The 16,264-nt window shown below is 36.7% G+C and overlaps 1 protein-coding gene across 1 annotated transcript; it reads right to left on the bottom strand.

Annotated features, from left to right (window-relative positions):
- Positions 1–919: 919 nt before the first annotated feature.
- On the bottom strand, positions 920–15,183 carry LOC137747105 (ABC transporter D family member 1-like). The gene is made up of 25 exons (XM_068487117.1): positions 14,822–15,183; positions 14,113–14,392; positions 11,954–12,178; positions 11,115–11,312; positions 10,511–10,965; positions 10,176–10,302; positions 10,015–10,093; positions 8,765–9,003; positions 8,286–8,590; positions 8,081–8,189; positions 7,801–7,947; positions 6,997–7,096; positions 6,602–6,710; positions 5,974–6,064; positions 5,570–5,694; positions 5,280–5,429; positions 5,116–5,188; positions 4,569–4,749; positions 4,314–4,472; positions 2,991–3,167; positions 2,660–2,896; positions 2,296–2,459; positions 2,146–2,198; positions 1,958–2,036; positions 920–1,717 (listed from the first exon to the last, which is right to left on the bottom strand). The coding sequence occupies exons 1-25, from the start codon at positions 14,881–14,883 to the stop codon at positions 1,631–1,633; spliced, it is 4,011 nt and encodes a 1,336-aa protein (XP_068343218.1). The 5' UTR covers positions 14,884–15,183; the 3' UTR covers positions 920–1,630.
- Between the last annotated feature and the right edge of the window lie 1,081 nt (positions 15,184–16,264).

A 16,264-nucleotide genomic window follows, 5' to 3' on the forward strand; every position in this document is an offset into this window, starting at 1 on the left:
GATTGTGTTGAGTTGGGTTGAGTATTACCCCTCCTTCATCAATTCATCAACAAGATTTATAACTCATGTCCTAACATATTAAATTTACAGAAGATGTTAGGGAAATCTTGGTTTTAGATCATATTTTGTAGGCCACGAATGTGGCAGTTGATGGTTGGATACTATTTTTTAATAATTTAAACAAGGAATCGAATCATTAATCGTCACATCATGTGATTTACAAAATACGATTCAAGTGTACGATCTCTCTAGCATCACCCTAAATTTACGTACATGCATATTGTGCACATGTCCAATTCATCATCTCCATAGAGAAAAGGGAAATGATAATTATGGGACATTTATTTTTAGGATGTTTGCAACATGGCCTACAAGTTGCGAGATACGTATCCAGATCCAGGTCCATATTACTCTCTAGTTTTCAGATTTTGAGAAACCTACAGGTAAGGAGATATCTTCTTAAATTTGGAGTTACATTAACTCCTACAACCCTTTGCCTTACAAGGTAGGCTACCGCTTAGGCGACAAGTCTACTGTTTTATGTTTATCACCGAATTACTAAGGACTTGATTGTCGAAAATTTCTTGGCAGATCCACACCGTTGCATCCACTGGCAAAGCTACAGAGGAGCATGGAGGGTCCGCTCATCAGAAATCATGTTGGACTTCAATTACCAACGAAAAGAAACTTCATAAATAAAATCCCTAAGAAGCAGGTTTTGAAATTTCTTCGATAAGATTGATATTTCAGTGAATATCAAAAAAATCAAAGAAAGATACGAAAAAAAAAGGGGCCCCCCGCGCAAGCGGCCGGGGGTGGGGGGATGGTGAGGAATCTAAACTTCACCCTATAATTTTGTCGATATTTTCTTCATATCGATTAATATCACCATTTGACATTTGCTAAAGTTTCATTTTAAATTTTCACGTTTTTTAACAAATTTTCATCAAATACCACTGATATCGATACATCCATCGTTATTTCCACAAATTGCACATCGATATTTCCATTGTTGCCGATATTATAAACAATGATAGTTACAAGTATTGCGTTCCCCAACTCCCCAAGGAGAAATTCAGAATTCGTTAAACAATGCAAGAGAAATTGTCAAATGAACCCTTCATACAAGAAGCAAAGGACACGGTGAAACACTAATCGTGGAGGAATAACACACTGTTTCTTTTTCTTCTATATGGAGGCTCATCAATATGATTAAATTATGAATTCTTACAACCCAAACTTTGGGAAAATTGGTGGAAACTCTACACATTAAATTTCTTTCACCTACACAGATTACTACACCCTTGTATGCTCCAATCTTATTGTCTTCGACAGTAACGCCCCAAAAAAACGAAGAAATCGGCTTTTCGTTCAGGCTATCTGTCACGTACGAGCAAAGTAACACAGCTCGCTCTAAGCCAAATAAATTTCTCTGGATAGGAAAACCGGCTTTTGCTTTCCTCTAATGCGACTTCTAAGATATATTACAAAGGGTAGGTCTGGAAAAATAAACCATCTTACACTGTACAAAGGGTTAGATGCAGATGCAGCATGGTCAGCTCATTGTTTTTATTGAATGAAGCTCCCATTACCCTTGCGGATCAATGATTTGTGATTCTGGCATGTCGACTCATTGCTTTATAGAACGCAGTTCCCAGTTACCCTCACCATCAATTAACCGTAATTCCAGGGAATGGAACGGTATTAGAGCAGGCCGCTGAGGACACGTGAAGGCAAAAAACAATTAGTTTTGTAACTCAAGACTTACCTATGGAATCAAACTTTGAACTAACTCGCACTAATATTCGGCATAGGGGATTTCCAACAATAAAACTCGATAATATAAATATGTTAGACAAGGGGTTCTCATTTTAACCAGATGGAAGTCCTAGAAAGTTCATCTCATGTACACCAAAATGCAGAACAGTATACATCTACATGTTATAGCAGTCCTTACTTGTGATGAGGTAACAACTGTGATATTCATGTCTTTTGCAAGCCGGTAAAGTTGTTCTTCAACATCAACGCTCGTAGCACTGCCATTAGTTAAAGAAAAAGAAAAAGGGAAATAAAGAGAAAATATTAGATAACTGACAGACGTGTCTTTAGAGTGAAAACAAGAGGATGGGGAGCTAAGTCACATACTTGGTGCATTCATCAAGGATGGCAAATTTAGGCTTGTGGAAAAATAAGCGTGCCTTGAAAACATAAAGTATCGGGTCAGACATCAAAGAAATTCTTGATAGAAAATAAAAAGATTGCTGCTCAAGGAGTTGAGTTTTTATATTGTCATACCATGCCCAATCTCTGCTGTTCGCCAAGAGAGAGAGTGTCCTCCCAATTCAGATTCGCATCCCAACCACCTTCCTCCCTTTCCAAAAGATAACTCAATCGAACATTCTCCAGAATAGTTCTCAAACGCATGTCTAGAATATTGGTGTTGTCAGAGATTTCTTCACCTGAATTAGAACAATTAAAATCTTCAAAACCTGATTGTGGTGATATAATTTTTCCTAGGTAAATGTTAGAGCACTTCAATCTCATAAACTTCAATCTTATAATCCTAAATGAAATATATGATCAATATTAAACCACATTTATATAAGAGAGAACGGAAATTAATAGGCATGACAAATGCTACTAATACAAAAGAATTTACCTTCTCGATACAACTTCAATGCCCTTAACTCAGCCTCATCACAAGAAAGAGGATATATAATTTGATCCCTCAGTGTTCCCAAACATGTATATGGTCGCTGAGGAACATAAAACACTCCACAACCAGAGCCAATGTCTTCCGTAACATGTTGTGACGGTTGAGTGATTCTTCCACTCGTGATGGGCCAAAGACCTCTAAGGACTCTAAAGACAGAACTTTTTCCACTCCCATTTGGACCTTTTAAGAATTGCGTGCTTCTCAGTCACAGATTTCCACAGCAAATTTAAGAAATAGTAATATGTGAGAAAAGAAGACAGCATTAAACACTAACCAGTAACAAGCAAGCTTTTCCCAGGTACTATATCACATGTTAACTTCCTGGCCAATATTTTCTGTGATGGGGTGATAATATTGACTTCAGAAAAGGTAATGGCATCTTCAGAATGAAAATCTCTCCCCTTGGATGGTGACAGAGTAACAGTTTTGGAAGCCCCAGAATAGCCAACAACTATGTTTGCATGAATGAAGAAATGTCAGAAAATTCAATATAAAAATAGCTAAATCAGGTTTATTCTAATATATTTATACAATAATACAAGAATACAAGAATATTCATTCTGCAATTTAAATACACAAAAAGCATATATTAACTAATAGACAAAAGGCTTGACATGTTACAAATTGCAACCGGGAAAAAACAAATTAAACAAAGGTACTGATGCACAATTCATCTATGCCAATGTATGATCTTTATACTTTCTTAAAAAATATCATTTCGGTCATTTGTCCATATGTTTCAGTCACGGAAGCCACCATCACCCAAGGCACTAAGTTGTAAGTAGCATATCTTGCTTGATCAGTATACTTTTCTAGTAATTGAAAGTTTTTTCTCAGCTCTAATGCACCAATAAGATAAGTTCTCTCTATCCCTACAAAATGCTGACTATATGTCAATGCCCTGATACAGTTGTTTTATCTGCAAGACTGTCATTTTACAATATGCTTTGTCCCATAGAAGCCAGCCAGCATCACATAACAGGTAACTAATTGGAATGTCAAAATTGAAAGAAAAAAAAGTATACACTGAGGCACAATGGGAGGGGTGGGGGTAGCAGTAGCACTGCGCCCTCTTTTTTGTTGGCACACAGATTAAACCAATGCATCTGCCATATCTGTCGAATTACATTGTGGGTCAAACTATGTAGGTCTAATTATCATTAGGATCCATAATTCCATGGGGCTTGCAGGCTTAGGAGTTTCTCCATTACGATCTGGATCATAGGTTCTAAATGGAAACAAACCTCTCACTAAGCAGGATTAAGGATGCCCACATATGAACCTTCCCAGACCCCAAAATGTTGGGAGACACAAGCAGCAGATCACCTTTTTTTTATCCATGGTATTCAAATCTACAGAGAGACGCATGAAATGGATCTTAACTGCTACCCTCAACAAACGGTTACCATCTGACTAAGTAACAAAGCCTTAAGATAACCTCTCTCAATGACAGAAAAAAAAAAAAAAAAAAAAAAAAAAGGCTATACCATTGGTAATTTGAATTCATAAATGTGGTTGTCAATGAGTGAGGAAGATGAAAATCAATAGGGAAATTATGCAACTGTGACATGATTGTCCAGGAACGTAGAAAATGTACCAGATTGTGCAACATCTAGGAGCTCTTCAAGCTCAAAAATTCTGTTGATGCCGCCAGACAGTTCAACGAACTTTCTATGCAATTCCAGAATGTCACCAAAAGCTAAAAAGCTTTGAGATACAACAGATGCTAAGAAACGCAATGCATGTGCCAGTTCACCTGAAAGTGTTATAACATGTGAGAGAGAGAGAGAGAGAGAGAGAGAGAGAGAAATTATAGTAATTGCATCTCTCCAATAATCATAAATAAACCCACCTTGAGTGGATATTAATGCTCGATCTCCCTTGTGTTCCATGGCATATAACAAGCTCAACCCCCATGTCACATTATGTGGGAGCTGTTTTGTGGTAAAATCATCAAGAACACCAAACAACCACTTCTTCTTCAAAAGAGAGGAGGAGTGATCAAGAAGCTCCTTGAACTTAGATTCAACCATCTGTTGAGTAATATAAATGCGAATCCATTAGATTAAATTAATATACATAAAACATAAGTGAGCACTCAAAACACAGACGTTGCACTATTATGTTCAAATTTATTTCTGAACTTGCATTAATTTCAGATTTTGGTAATCAATATAATTGAAGCAGAGATGAAACAATTCCTACATATTGTCATTTGAAAGAAAATAGGCATTTGATTCATTTTTCTTTCCTTCATTTTTTTTCCTTTCGACTCAGATAAAGGAAAAGTATATACAATAATGAAGGATACCAAAGCACACATTATGAAGATAGTATGGCTTGCACCATTTCACTTTAAATATGATTTGGACCAAGAAAGAGGATTTCAGAAGGCTTACAGCTTTTTCTCTAGAACCACCTCCAAAGAAAGCAACAGACTCGGCATGAGCACGCAATCTTTCATGCATAAACCTAATTCATGAAAGATATCATATTTGAGATTTGTATTTACAACAATGACTCAGCATCAGCAATACGGGAATCACTCAGAAACTAAAGTTACCTAAATGTTCCTTCAAGCTGTTGTTCTTGACTCACCAAATCACCAAATTCAGGGGTAACAGCCCTCAAAAAACCTAGACCTAGTAACATATAAGCATATAATATAGCTACTCCCCTCCGCCCCGTCAAAAGCTTCATTCTCCAGGTGAACCTTATAATACCAGCAGCACACAAGGGTAAGAACCAATGATAGAAGAAGCTAATCCAACTTTCAGAAACTTCAATAAAGGATAATATAAGAAACTGAGCCTTGTACAATTTTTAACATGGCTTAAAGAGCTCAGAGCTCACCAGAGAATGTCCACAGATGGCTTTACCATTCCTGTAACCAGTCCCGACAAGTCAGAGGTTAACTTTTCTAGGTCCTGAGTAATTCTCTGATCTGCATCTATCTTCTTGCTTGACATGTGGAAGACCTACAGTACATGTATTGACAGGAATTGAATACCATTCTCATATTGTTGGCTAAACAGCTTTAAAATACATAAAAATTACTGCCAACTGAACAAAATAATATGACCATGTTAAAAAATTTAAGGCTGCTAGACAACTTCAACCAACAGTTTGACAAAATTCCCAAACAATAAAACAAAAGAAAACAATAGAAGAACTAAATGAACATAAAAAATAAAAAAAATAGAAAAAAGACCTCCAAGAAAATTAAAAACCTGATCAAATACTTTTGGTAAGGCTACCTTGTAAAATGCATTATTTCTCAAGTAGTTCTTGAGTAAATGTTGAGTTAAACGGATCCTCCACCCAAGAGCCAGCCTGGCTGTCAAGTGCCTATGCAACAAAAACACAATTCGCAGTACCATAAGACCATTGTCATTTAGTTCCTTCATTAAAAAAGATTTAAACATGCACATACAAAAAACATCTGCTAAGAGAACCCTCAGGTTGTGGCATACATGAAGTCTTGTAATTAGACCCCCTTCAAGGATCATCCCTACAAATGATAAGCCAGATCGGATTGGTGAGTCCAATATGGCTGACCATGTGAAGGGGTGCTAATAACCTAGATGACTACATACAAAATGGGCCCAACAATGTTTTCCTTCCTTTCCTAGATGGAGGTTCCCTCTCTAGAAATTTTTTCTACAGAAATATGAACACAAAAGAAAAAAATATTGTTCGGCTTCAACATCTACACTAAAGTAATACAAAAAGTGAAGAACTTAATCCAATAAGCTCAAAAACTATAAATAACTTAACACAAATTTATGTTCAGATAAGCTGAAAACATCAGAACACAAGAAACAAAAATTCAGACAAATCTATGTGGTTAAGAAAGTTTTACATTCTATTGAGTACTAAAATTACCTTAAAGAAGGTGCAATGAAGGACGACGCAGCACTCTGAAGCACACTAACGCCAATTAGACGAATAAAGGCTGCCTTATCCTGCTCTAAAACAAATTTCACAGTGGTTCCTGCATAGAATAGCCACACACATTGGCCATGGAACAGAGAAGTTACAGGATAGAGTTCGGGTTTGGTGCTCACTTGGGGCTTCTGTTTTGTTTTGTTTTAGCATTATCTAGCATTTGTATAACTGCTCTGATATTAATTACTATGTGGTAGCCATGCTTGCAATTTGTGTTTCAGCAGTAGTAAATTAAGCAGATAAATATCATGTTTACTCAAATAAATAACTTAAAATTAAATTAGCCACAAGTTACTCAAATATTTGTGTTCTTACTGAGGGAAGAAAAATACCATTTAATGAAGCAATACGATCTGAAATCCATGTTCTCGATACCACGAGAAGAGCAACTGCAAGCAGTTGTGCTCCTTGTTTATCAAGGACTGTGGGGATCTGGACAACAAATGGTGCAGAGTTCAATAAATAAATAGAGCTTCAGGATCTTAAAGCATGGTCAGGAAATAGCATCATATAAGTAAGATATGATGGACAAAGGAAAAAGCAGTGTCCGCATCAAGAATGTATCGGTAAAAAGTGATACCTAACAAACAACCATCAAAGATACAATAAAACAGGACAAAATACTTTTAAAAGTTATGATTCCAGATCTGATGTCCCCTCAGTGTCCCCTATTTTGATTTCATGCCACATGTCCACCTATTTAACTATAACTTGTTAACCTTCCATAAATTTAGAAAAATAAAAACTACAAAAGAGAGAAAATAACCTAGCAGCTACCACCACAATCGCCCACCAACCCCCCAACATCCACCCGCTGCAATCACCCACACCACCGGAGGCAACTCCCTCCTCTACCTGCTGCCAGCCAATGTGAGGGCCCCAACAGGGGGAACCAAAAAGGGAGGGTACAAAGGATACTTGCATATAGTTAAAGAAGTACAAGAGACAGAAACTATGTAAAGTCCTATACCCTAAGAGAACAAATTGACAATTTTCATTTCACAATCCTTATATGAAGATATATAGAATTTTAATATGATTGAGAGGATTTAAAGGTCACTTTATTGGCCAACAGAAGAACTTTCACATAACAGCCATCTGTAACATGATTAAAAGTAACAGGTATAAAAACTCACCAGTACTTTGAACATGGCTGCTACTCTCACCGGCAAAGCTCGAGGTGCCCCTTGGAGCTGTGGAACAAATGGAAGTATACCAAACTGATCCTCAGGAGGAGACACTGCTATCACCTCACCAATATAAGAATTTGAGATTGTGGAATCCTGGAATTGAATTAAGAAACAGAATTGTTAAACAGCTGGGTAAATAAAAGGCACTATATCTAAAACTAACATAAAATTAATAAAAGTCAAATAATAAAAAAGAAAAATAAATAAATATATAAAAAACTCAGACCTTTTTAGGTGTGGTGAATGCACGTTGAACTGTCATTGCATCACTCTGCCTGTTTGACTCAGACAACATCATATTTCTCCCACCTTCATTAAGGAGAGGAGAATCCTCCCTGAAATAGTACGGGGAAATTTTAGTAAACAATTATCTAATATTTTCAAAATTAGCAGACAAAAATAATGCAAAATAACAAAACTTGCAGTCCAACCTTTTGACCTGAACACTCCAACCACCTTCACCATCCAAGGACAACACCACATCATGAAATGCAACAAGTGCTGGACGGTGGGAGATAGTAATGCATGATGTTCCCATTGCTCGAACTTTAGCACAAAAACGTTCCTCCATGTCAGTTGTGACAGCACTAGTGCACTCATCAAGAATTGCAAATTTAGGCTTGTGATAGAAAAGTCTAGCCATCCCCAATCTTTGTTGCTCCCCAAGAGATAATTCATCACCCCAATTTATCTCTTTCTCAGGTGGATACCGGTCTAATAAATACTCAAGGTCAACCTTCAAAACAGAACACACAAATTCCTTCCAATAATTATGACAACGTATAAAGTTTCAATAAAACCACCAGCATATATAATGAAATGACGAGGAAAAATAAAACCATCAGCATATTAACAGCACACAGATATACATAATGAAATGATGAGGAAAAGGATAAAACGGGAAAATCACATTTCTCAATAACTCCACCATTCCACTGCGTGTGAGTGGTTCAACCTCTTGATCCGAAGTAAGAGGATAAATCAACTGATCCCGTAGTGTTCCAACAGCTGTGTATGGTCTTTGTGGTACATAGAAAATTTCTTTATTGAGATCAGTTCCAACACCAGGTTTCACAATATGGCCAGATACCAAAGGCCACAGCCCTCCTAGAACTCGGAAAAGTGAGCTCTTCCCACTACCGTTTGGACCTTCAAGAAGATTTCGATATAAGTTCAACGTATTTCCAACACACACAAAATAATAAGTTCAACATGCCAAAATCAGCAGATACTTTGATGGGCACACACACACTCACCCATCCATCTTAAGTAGAGCATGTAAGAATCAGCAGATACTATTTTTTTAGTCGAAGAATCAGCAAATACTTTGACACACGTGCACAATAGGTCTTGAAGTACTATTTCTGCACTCCCCCTTGACCAAAATCCACACAAATTAGGATTACTCGTTAATGGTTGATCTAATTTACTCGTTAATGGTTGATCACGATGCATGTTTGACATATTCACTTTCTACAAAAAGAAGATATGGTCCTAGAGAGGAACTTCAAGAGGGGATATGCACTTTATGCATACCTAATCGAGTAACTGTAGAAGGATGTGAACAAGCTCAAAATGAGGGACATGGAAAATGGTGCCTTAACTAGCGCCTACTTGTGGAAGGAGACCAAATTTGAACTCAAACCAATTTTCTAATCCAGTAATCTGTAATTACTTACTGTTAGCTCTCTTAATTGAAGGGAGACACTTATATCCCCACAAACAGAGACATTAGCATTGGACTCAAAGACTCCTAATTATATTTTTCATAACTATAGAACCAAACATACTGATATATTGGCAGCAATTTGAGTACTGAAGTTCCACCTGAGGTCCGTTATCCCAATCGTAGTTTTATTACAAGCCCCACCCCACACTCAGTTAAACAATACAATTTAGCTCAAAGATACTCTTCAAAACAACCTACTAGACAAGACCCATCATACCTATTATAGTAAAAATCAATGTTTCAAAGTGGAGAGGCTGCCAAACTCTATACAAAAACAATATCATGTAAAACTGATATTTTATTTTCCACTTAATGATGGTAGCAAGAAACACAAAAGATACAAATGAAATGACAGCAAAGAGACACAGGAGACAAGTACAAATAGAACGAAGTTGCACCACATGAAAATAACTTTGAGGGACAGTGCTTACCTGTAATCAAAAGATTAGATCCTGATTCGACCCTAAGTGACAAATTATCCACCAAAACATTACCCGTGGGTGTAACAACCTGGACAACACATTCAATATCAAACCATATAATGCCCAAAAATGGTACAACCAATGTAGAAAACTCAGGAAGTTGTACACACCTTGACACCAGAAAATTCAATGTAATCAGCTTCACTAAAGCAATTTCTGGTCCCGGAAGATTTACTATTAGCCACACTGAGCTCTTTTGATATGGCCAATAATTCATGAATGCGATCGGCGTAACCACTGTACAACAAGGAAAAAGGAGTCAAATTTGAAACAGTTGGGCACAGGACATGCTTTGTGACCATATATACCATAGAAGACCCCGTTGAGTGAAATCTCAGATTTATAAGAAAATAAAATGCAATATATCCTATAAATAGAAAGAGTTCCATTATGGATTTCCAATAGTTACCAGAGACAATTTCCTATTTCCAATATACCCAATTACCTGAGCCGATTTAGCTTCCTTGAACTTATCGAAAGAGTTCCCAGAGACTGAAATAGTGAAATTATGACACTAGTATGGTATCTTAAATTGCTTAACATCTCTGCGCGACCTAAAGTTGAAGTGTCAGGCCTCAGATGTCCCGAAAAGAAAGGCTCAATAATCAGTATAACAGCAACTGTAGCACCAAGATACTTCAATAGAAAGTCTTGAATCATGCCAAACCACCAATGGTCATGAAGGACAACACGCATATGCCTAATCAGTGTCTCAAACTTCTTCTTAATATGAGATTCTTCTCTATTCTCCCCACCATAAAATGCCACGCTTTCTGCATGGGTCCTTAATCGAGAATGAAGCTGCCGGTACTCCCCTTCCAATTGTTGTTCTTTGGACATTAGTTTCCCAAAAGCAGGAGAAAAATTTCTTATCATGGCCCCTGCCCCTAATACATATGCCTGAAAGGTAGCACAACAGGTTCAGCTGGCAAACTATAAAAGTACTATTTACTATATTAAATTGCAAGTTATGAGAAGGTGATCAGATTGTATCAAGATTCAAGACATCTAATATAAATACCCCTTGAATCAGTGCAATAGATAATTACCAATATCCAGAATACATATTTAGGACTGGCATAAGAGCACAACCGCCAAGTATAAAGTACACCATCAGTAACAGCTGTCAAATCATCCTGGACGATTTCACTCAACTCTGAACAGAACTTTGGCACATCACTTGCAATTCGCTGTTCAGGATTTGTTATTCGACCATCGACATGAGACATTTTGTAGTATGCGATATTCTGTGATTCAAACAAAAATTAAAACACAACAAAAGAAATCACAATACAAGGAGAACGCCAAAAAAAATATAATGCATATAAAGAAAGGTTGATATTCTTGGTCAGCTTAGGGTGAGCGACATACAAATTAAAGCAAATTTGCATATTTTTTTATGAAACATGAATGCCATATCTGTTTTGGCTACAACTAAAGATTGTTGACCATTTTATTCCAAATGAAGATCAAAAGTAACAGCAAACAAACTCGCATGAAAAATTAATATAAGACCATTACAAAAAAAAAATGGCACCAGTAAAATAAAATATACCAACGTTAAAAGAAACTATATTCACTAATAAGATTCACGTTGCTTGGGTGCCTCAATCTTGATAACTTCTTTACATTTCTTCTGTTTCTCAATGTATCCACACCAGTATAACAAAATACAACCAATGTTACTCATAATCTTATTCAATCAGACATGAAAATGATATGGTTACCATATTCATCGAGTATAAGGATGTGAAGCTATTTGAAAGGAAATATAGAGAAGCAGCTCAAGGTGAAAGGAAGATTAACCCGCAATATATTATCAAGTAATAAAAATTATATTAACAAGAAAAAACATATTCCAATATCATTCAATAGTAAAAATAAATACCTCAAAATAATGGGAATGGATAAGGTTTGTCAATATTTTTCTGAATCGCAGACTTAAGGTTCCAGTGATGTACTTTGAAGTAGAATGCATCGTTGATACAAGGAAACATAATAAAATATTTTCAGAAATCAACCGGAAAAATAATGGCGTGCGTCGAAGGAAAGCTGCACGGAATAGAAATCCTTGGACTTTTGCTAGTCTGTTGCTCAAAGCAGTTCGCAACACCTGCAAGCAATACGAGTGGTGAGATAATCACAGAAAATCCAAATTGATAAGACTGACCCAATCCATGCTCCAAACTGAAGGTATTTCATAAAAGGAAATCGAAATTTAGCTTACACTGCATTAAAGATCTCATTTATTGACATCTCGTCTAAGATTCACAAATATATTAAACCTTTCTTTTAAATTTCTAATGATCGTCCTCCAACTACACTTGCTTTTAATGGTGATAACACAGTAAAATTCTTCAAGGTGAGACTCCTAGAAGCCTTAGTGTGATTCTAAAGATTCTTTATATTCTTCAACATTTTTCTACTGCGACAACACCCAACCCAACTACAAAGCCAATTCAACATAACTATCCTATTTTACAAATATTAACACAACCACCATTAATTTTCTTTTCATAGATCACAACAACTTTATTTAAGAAAGAAAAAGTTACAAAAAACTGGGAAGGAGAAGTACATAAAAAGAAGCAGAACAATCAAGGTAAATAAAATTACAAACTAGAAAAGATTCCCTTAATAACTTTTATACCCTATTCTCATTGATTCTTATATTACTTTCAAACTAAGCCATCCCAAAGGATTCCAAAACGGTGCAACACCACACCGCAACAGCGTTGTTCTCCATGCCAAACAAAAAAGCTTTCATTGAGTGGAGACTAGAGTTAGCATCTTATAAGAGTCACCCAATCCAAACCAACAATTACAATTAACCAATTCCAAATTTAAGGCACGGAAGAGCAATCCAAGAAAAGAGGTCAGAATATTTGCCCACGGCAGTTTACAAAAAAGGTTGCTCGGCAACCCCAACTTGAACTTTCAGGAGCCTCAGGTAAGACACTTTGGGCTGTCACCAACAAGGATATCAAAAGGGTCGTACAAGAAAGCACCTCAGATCCCTGAACACCCAAACTCTCATGTCCCCATGAGAGGGAAGCAAAGAGATATTACTAATAGTCTAATACAAACAATAGGTAAAAAAAATTCATCCAACTCCCTAGCATTAAGATTTCTCCTAAATATTAGATTTCAAGAAACAAAAGCTTGAAGGGAGAATCAACGAAGAAATGTGGCATTATAGTTCAAACAGGATCTGTTGATGTTTAGATACAGTTGATTAGATGATTCACCTAACCAACTGTTCTCTCGAAAGCAAAACTTAGTTTAGTTACTCCTCATCCCTTGCTCCTCAAAAATTTATTATACCCGTCTCAACCCATGCCACCCAAAGATTGCTAACACATCATATCTCCCTACATACCCCCTTTTTTTCACCAAATAACTTATCGTTTAGAAGCATTGTCTTTATTTTATACCCACACAAAGAAGGCAGTCTCCTATGAACCATATAAGTATTCACCCTCCCGTGAGATATAGTCCAGAGCTCAAGTGTAAGATGGCCTTGATGCACACTGGCATCAAATGCTCAAGAGGAGTGTGGCATCAAATACTCAGGTGTTTACCCGTAATTGGTGCTATTCAGAGGCCATCTAAGTGAGGGTGCATCAAATACTCAAGTGTTTACCCGAAACAGCACCAATTTGATAACTAACAATGTAATCTATCAAAGGTTCAAATGCCAATAGTAAGTTAAAAACTTAAAAGTTTGTTGGAGCCACAGTACAAATAAAAACTGTCGACTAGGTAACACACTCGTTAATAGAATAAGTGAAGTAAAAATGTGGAAATGGGGTTGACTTATGAACTTTTTATGAACAGAAACTCAATCGGTGCTTTTCTTCTGTCCACACAGAATTTCCTTCCCGGAGGGGGGTATATGAAGCTCGTCGAAGGTTTTTGTATAGTCATAATTTAGACTAATGGACATTAACTCACAACCAAAAACAGAAAACAGTAACAGTAAATCAAAAGTATACGACAAAGTAAATCAAGCTTTTTACATATGACGTGTACAGACCAAACGCTTACCACTATGGAGAGTAAAGATAAAAGATCCCTCACACCCATTTGACCCATATCGGATAAGAGAATTGCAGCAAGGACTTGAAGCGACTTCAATCCCCCTTTCTTACATGGAGGTTTCTTTAACTTGTGATCACTCAACATGGCCCTCTCCGTTGTCTCTTCACTATCATCAAGCCCATTGTATTGACCATGAAAACCATGCTTGTTATGGTTTAATCGCGATTGAACATATGCAGCCGTTCCACCAGCAACTACGATACCAGTGGCAAGTAGTAAAGTTTTCCTGCGCACAATAGCATTGGCACAATGCCATATCACCTTTAGCATATTTTTCTCTAATTATCTAACATTAATGCTAAAATATATTTATGCCAATAGGAACCAGAAAACGAAGAACAATAACAAGAGTTGCAAGAATAAATGAGAATATTCAAAACTTCTAATCCGGTACTGAATTCGAGCAAGAAATCAACGTCTAAAACATCAAATTAAGACAGAAATCTCCCAACAAATCCGATCTATCAACACCCAGATACCAATTAATCAAAGGATCAAAAACCAATTAAAATTAACGCAGAAATGAACACTGCCCAAATCATTAAATAGTAACAAGCTGATGAAATTGTGAAAATCCAGTGAGAATGTTAACCAAGACTCGGTTAACACTGAAAAGCTTCAACACAGATTGATTGATTGATTGATTAAATAATACCTCCTCGACGCCATGAAATTGCGGCCATGCTCAGTCAATTGCAGCAGCTGAAGCGACGGCATAGCTGAACCAGTGAAGAATTATTGAATTGGAAGCAATAGCAACAACTGGGCCGGCGGGCGGGCGGGCGGGCGGGCGTTCAGCTTCTTCTTCCTGTTATTCTGCTCTGCTTCGACCTCTTCGACTCCCAAGCTCCATCCAAATCCAAATGGACCGACACGTGAAAATCGAACAATTGGTAAAAATTGGGAAATTGACCCGCACCGTGTGATGTCAGAAACTCTTTTCAACCGTATTGTTAAGTGAGAAATGCTGAGAAAAAATGGCTCTGGAAACTCTCTATAAATTCTACGATATTTAATGTTTTTAGCACAATTTTCTGTGTCTGAGACATAAATTATTGTAAAAAATAATAATAATAAGACGTTTATAAAGGATCTTACTTTAAAAAAACTTCCTTGTTATTTTTCTCGTAACCATGACTTATGATGATGATGGATGATTCATGAACCCTAGGAAAAGGATATAGGGAGATGAGTAAAATGTACCGTGAACTGTGCAAGTGGCACCTTCCGTGGCTAATTGGCTATTACCTTTCTTTGCGTGACAGTTTTGAGTTTTGACAACACATTTTCCAAGTATTGATGGAAACATGAGACCCACTTTATGTGCATTATTGTGAATTTTACAATAGCAAACTACCAAAATTCTCTCTATTCACATTGTACTTAATGGTTAGGTTACCTTAATCTGTTGCCATTTTTGTGTGTGCTGCTTAGACATTTTCATAAAAGATGTTAAAAATGTTCAAAAGACAAATTTTGTTATTGTTTTTTGTTTTAAAGAAGAATTATGAGGTGAAGCTAGTGAATAATCTCGGATTCACGAAGTAAGAGGAAGTGGGTTTTGTGGGCCATGATTTCTAAGGTCGGAATACAAATACCTCAAAAGCCCGGTTATGGACTCATCAGCTTTTATCCCGGAGCTGCACAGACGAATCAATAATGTCACCATCATCCTATTTCGGAACAGTAGCGCGAAGTTTGTCAACTTCGTTAAGATTGACCATACTTGCTCCGTAGTATATGGAAACTTGATTCACTAAGATTGATCATGCTTGTGTGTGTCTTTGAGTCAAGCCCAAACAATTATTAATTAGGCACGAGACTTAAATTAATAAAATATCAACGTAGACGAGCTTACTTGGCTCACTTGCTTAACGAGTCCAATTAATAGGCCATCAATATGAAATTCTACAATCTGCAACACTAACAACCCATTGTTGTCTTGATAAACAAGTAATGGGTTCCCAAGAGTGCAAAATTTACCATTTTGCGTCTCATTGTACTTCTGATTTACTTCTCGTAAATTTTTCATTCTACGTTTGATTTACATCTCGTTTACGCTCACGTGTTCATAAGGACACATACTGCCTGAAAGATG

Source organism: Pyrus communis, chromosome 10 (assembly GCF_963583255.1).
Source record: "Pyrus communis chromosome 10, drPyrComm1.1, whole genome shotgun sequence".
Lineage (NCBI taxonomy): Eukaryota > Viridiplantae > Streptophyta > Magnoliopsida > Rosales > Rosaceae > Pyrus > Pyrus communis.

Coding starts and splice junctions, on each gene's coding strand:
- LOC137747105 (XM_068487117.1), bottom strand. CDS start 14,883: ATGCCGTCGCTTCAGCTGCTGCAATTGACTGAGCATGGCCGCAATTTC. Junction 8,591..8,764: donor TGGTGGAGTTATTGAGAAAT/GTGATTTTCCCG, acceptor TCTGTTTTGAAG/GTTGACCTTGAGTATTTATT. Junction 6,711..6,996: donor TCGTATTGCTTCATTAAATG/GTATTTTTCTTC, acceptor TATTCTATGCAG/GAACCACTGTGAAATTTGTT.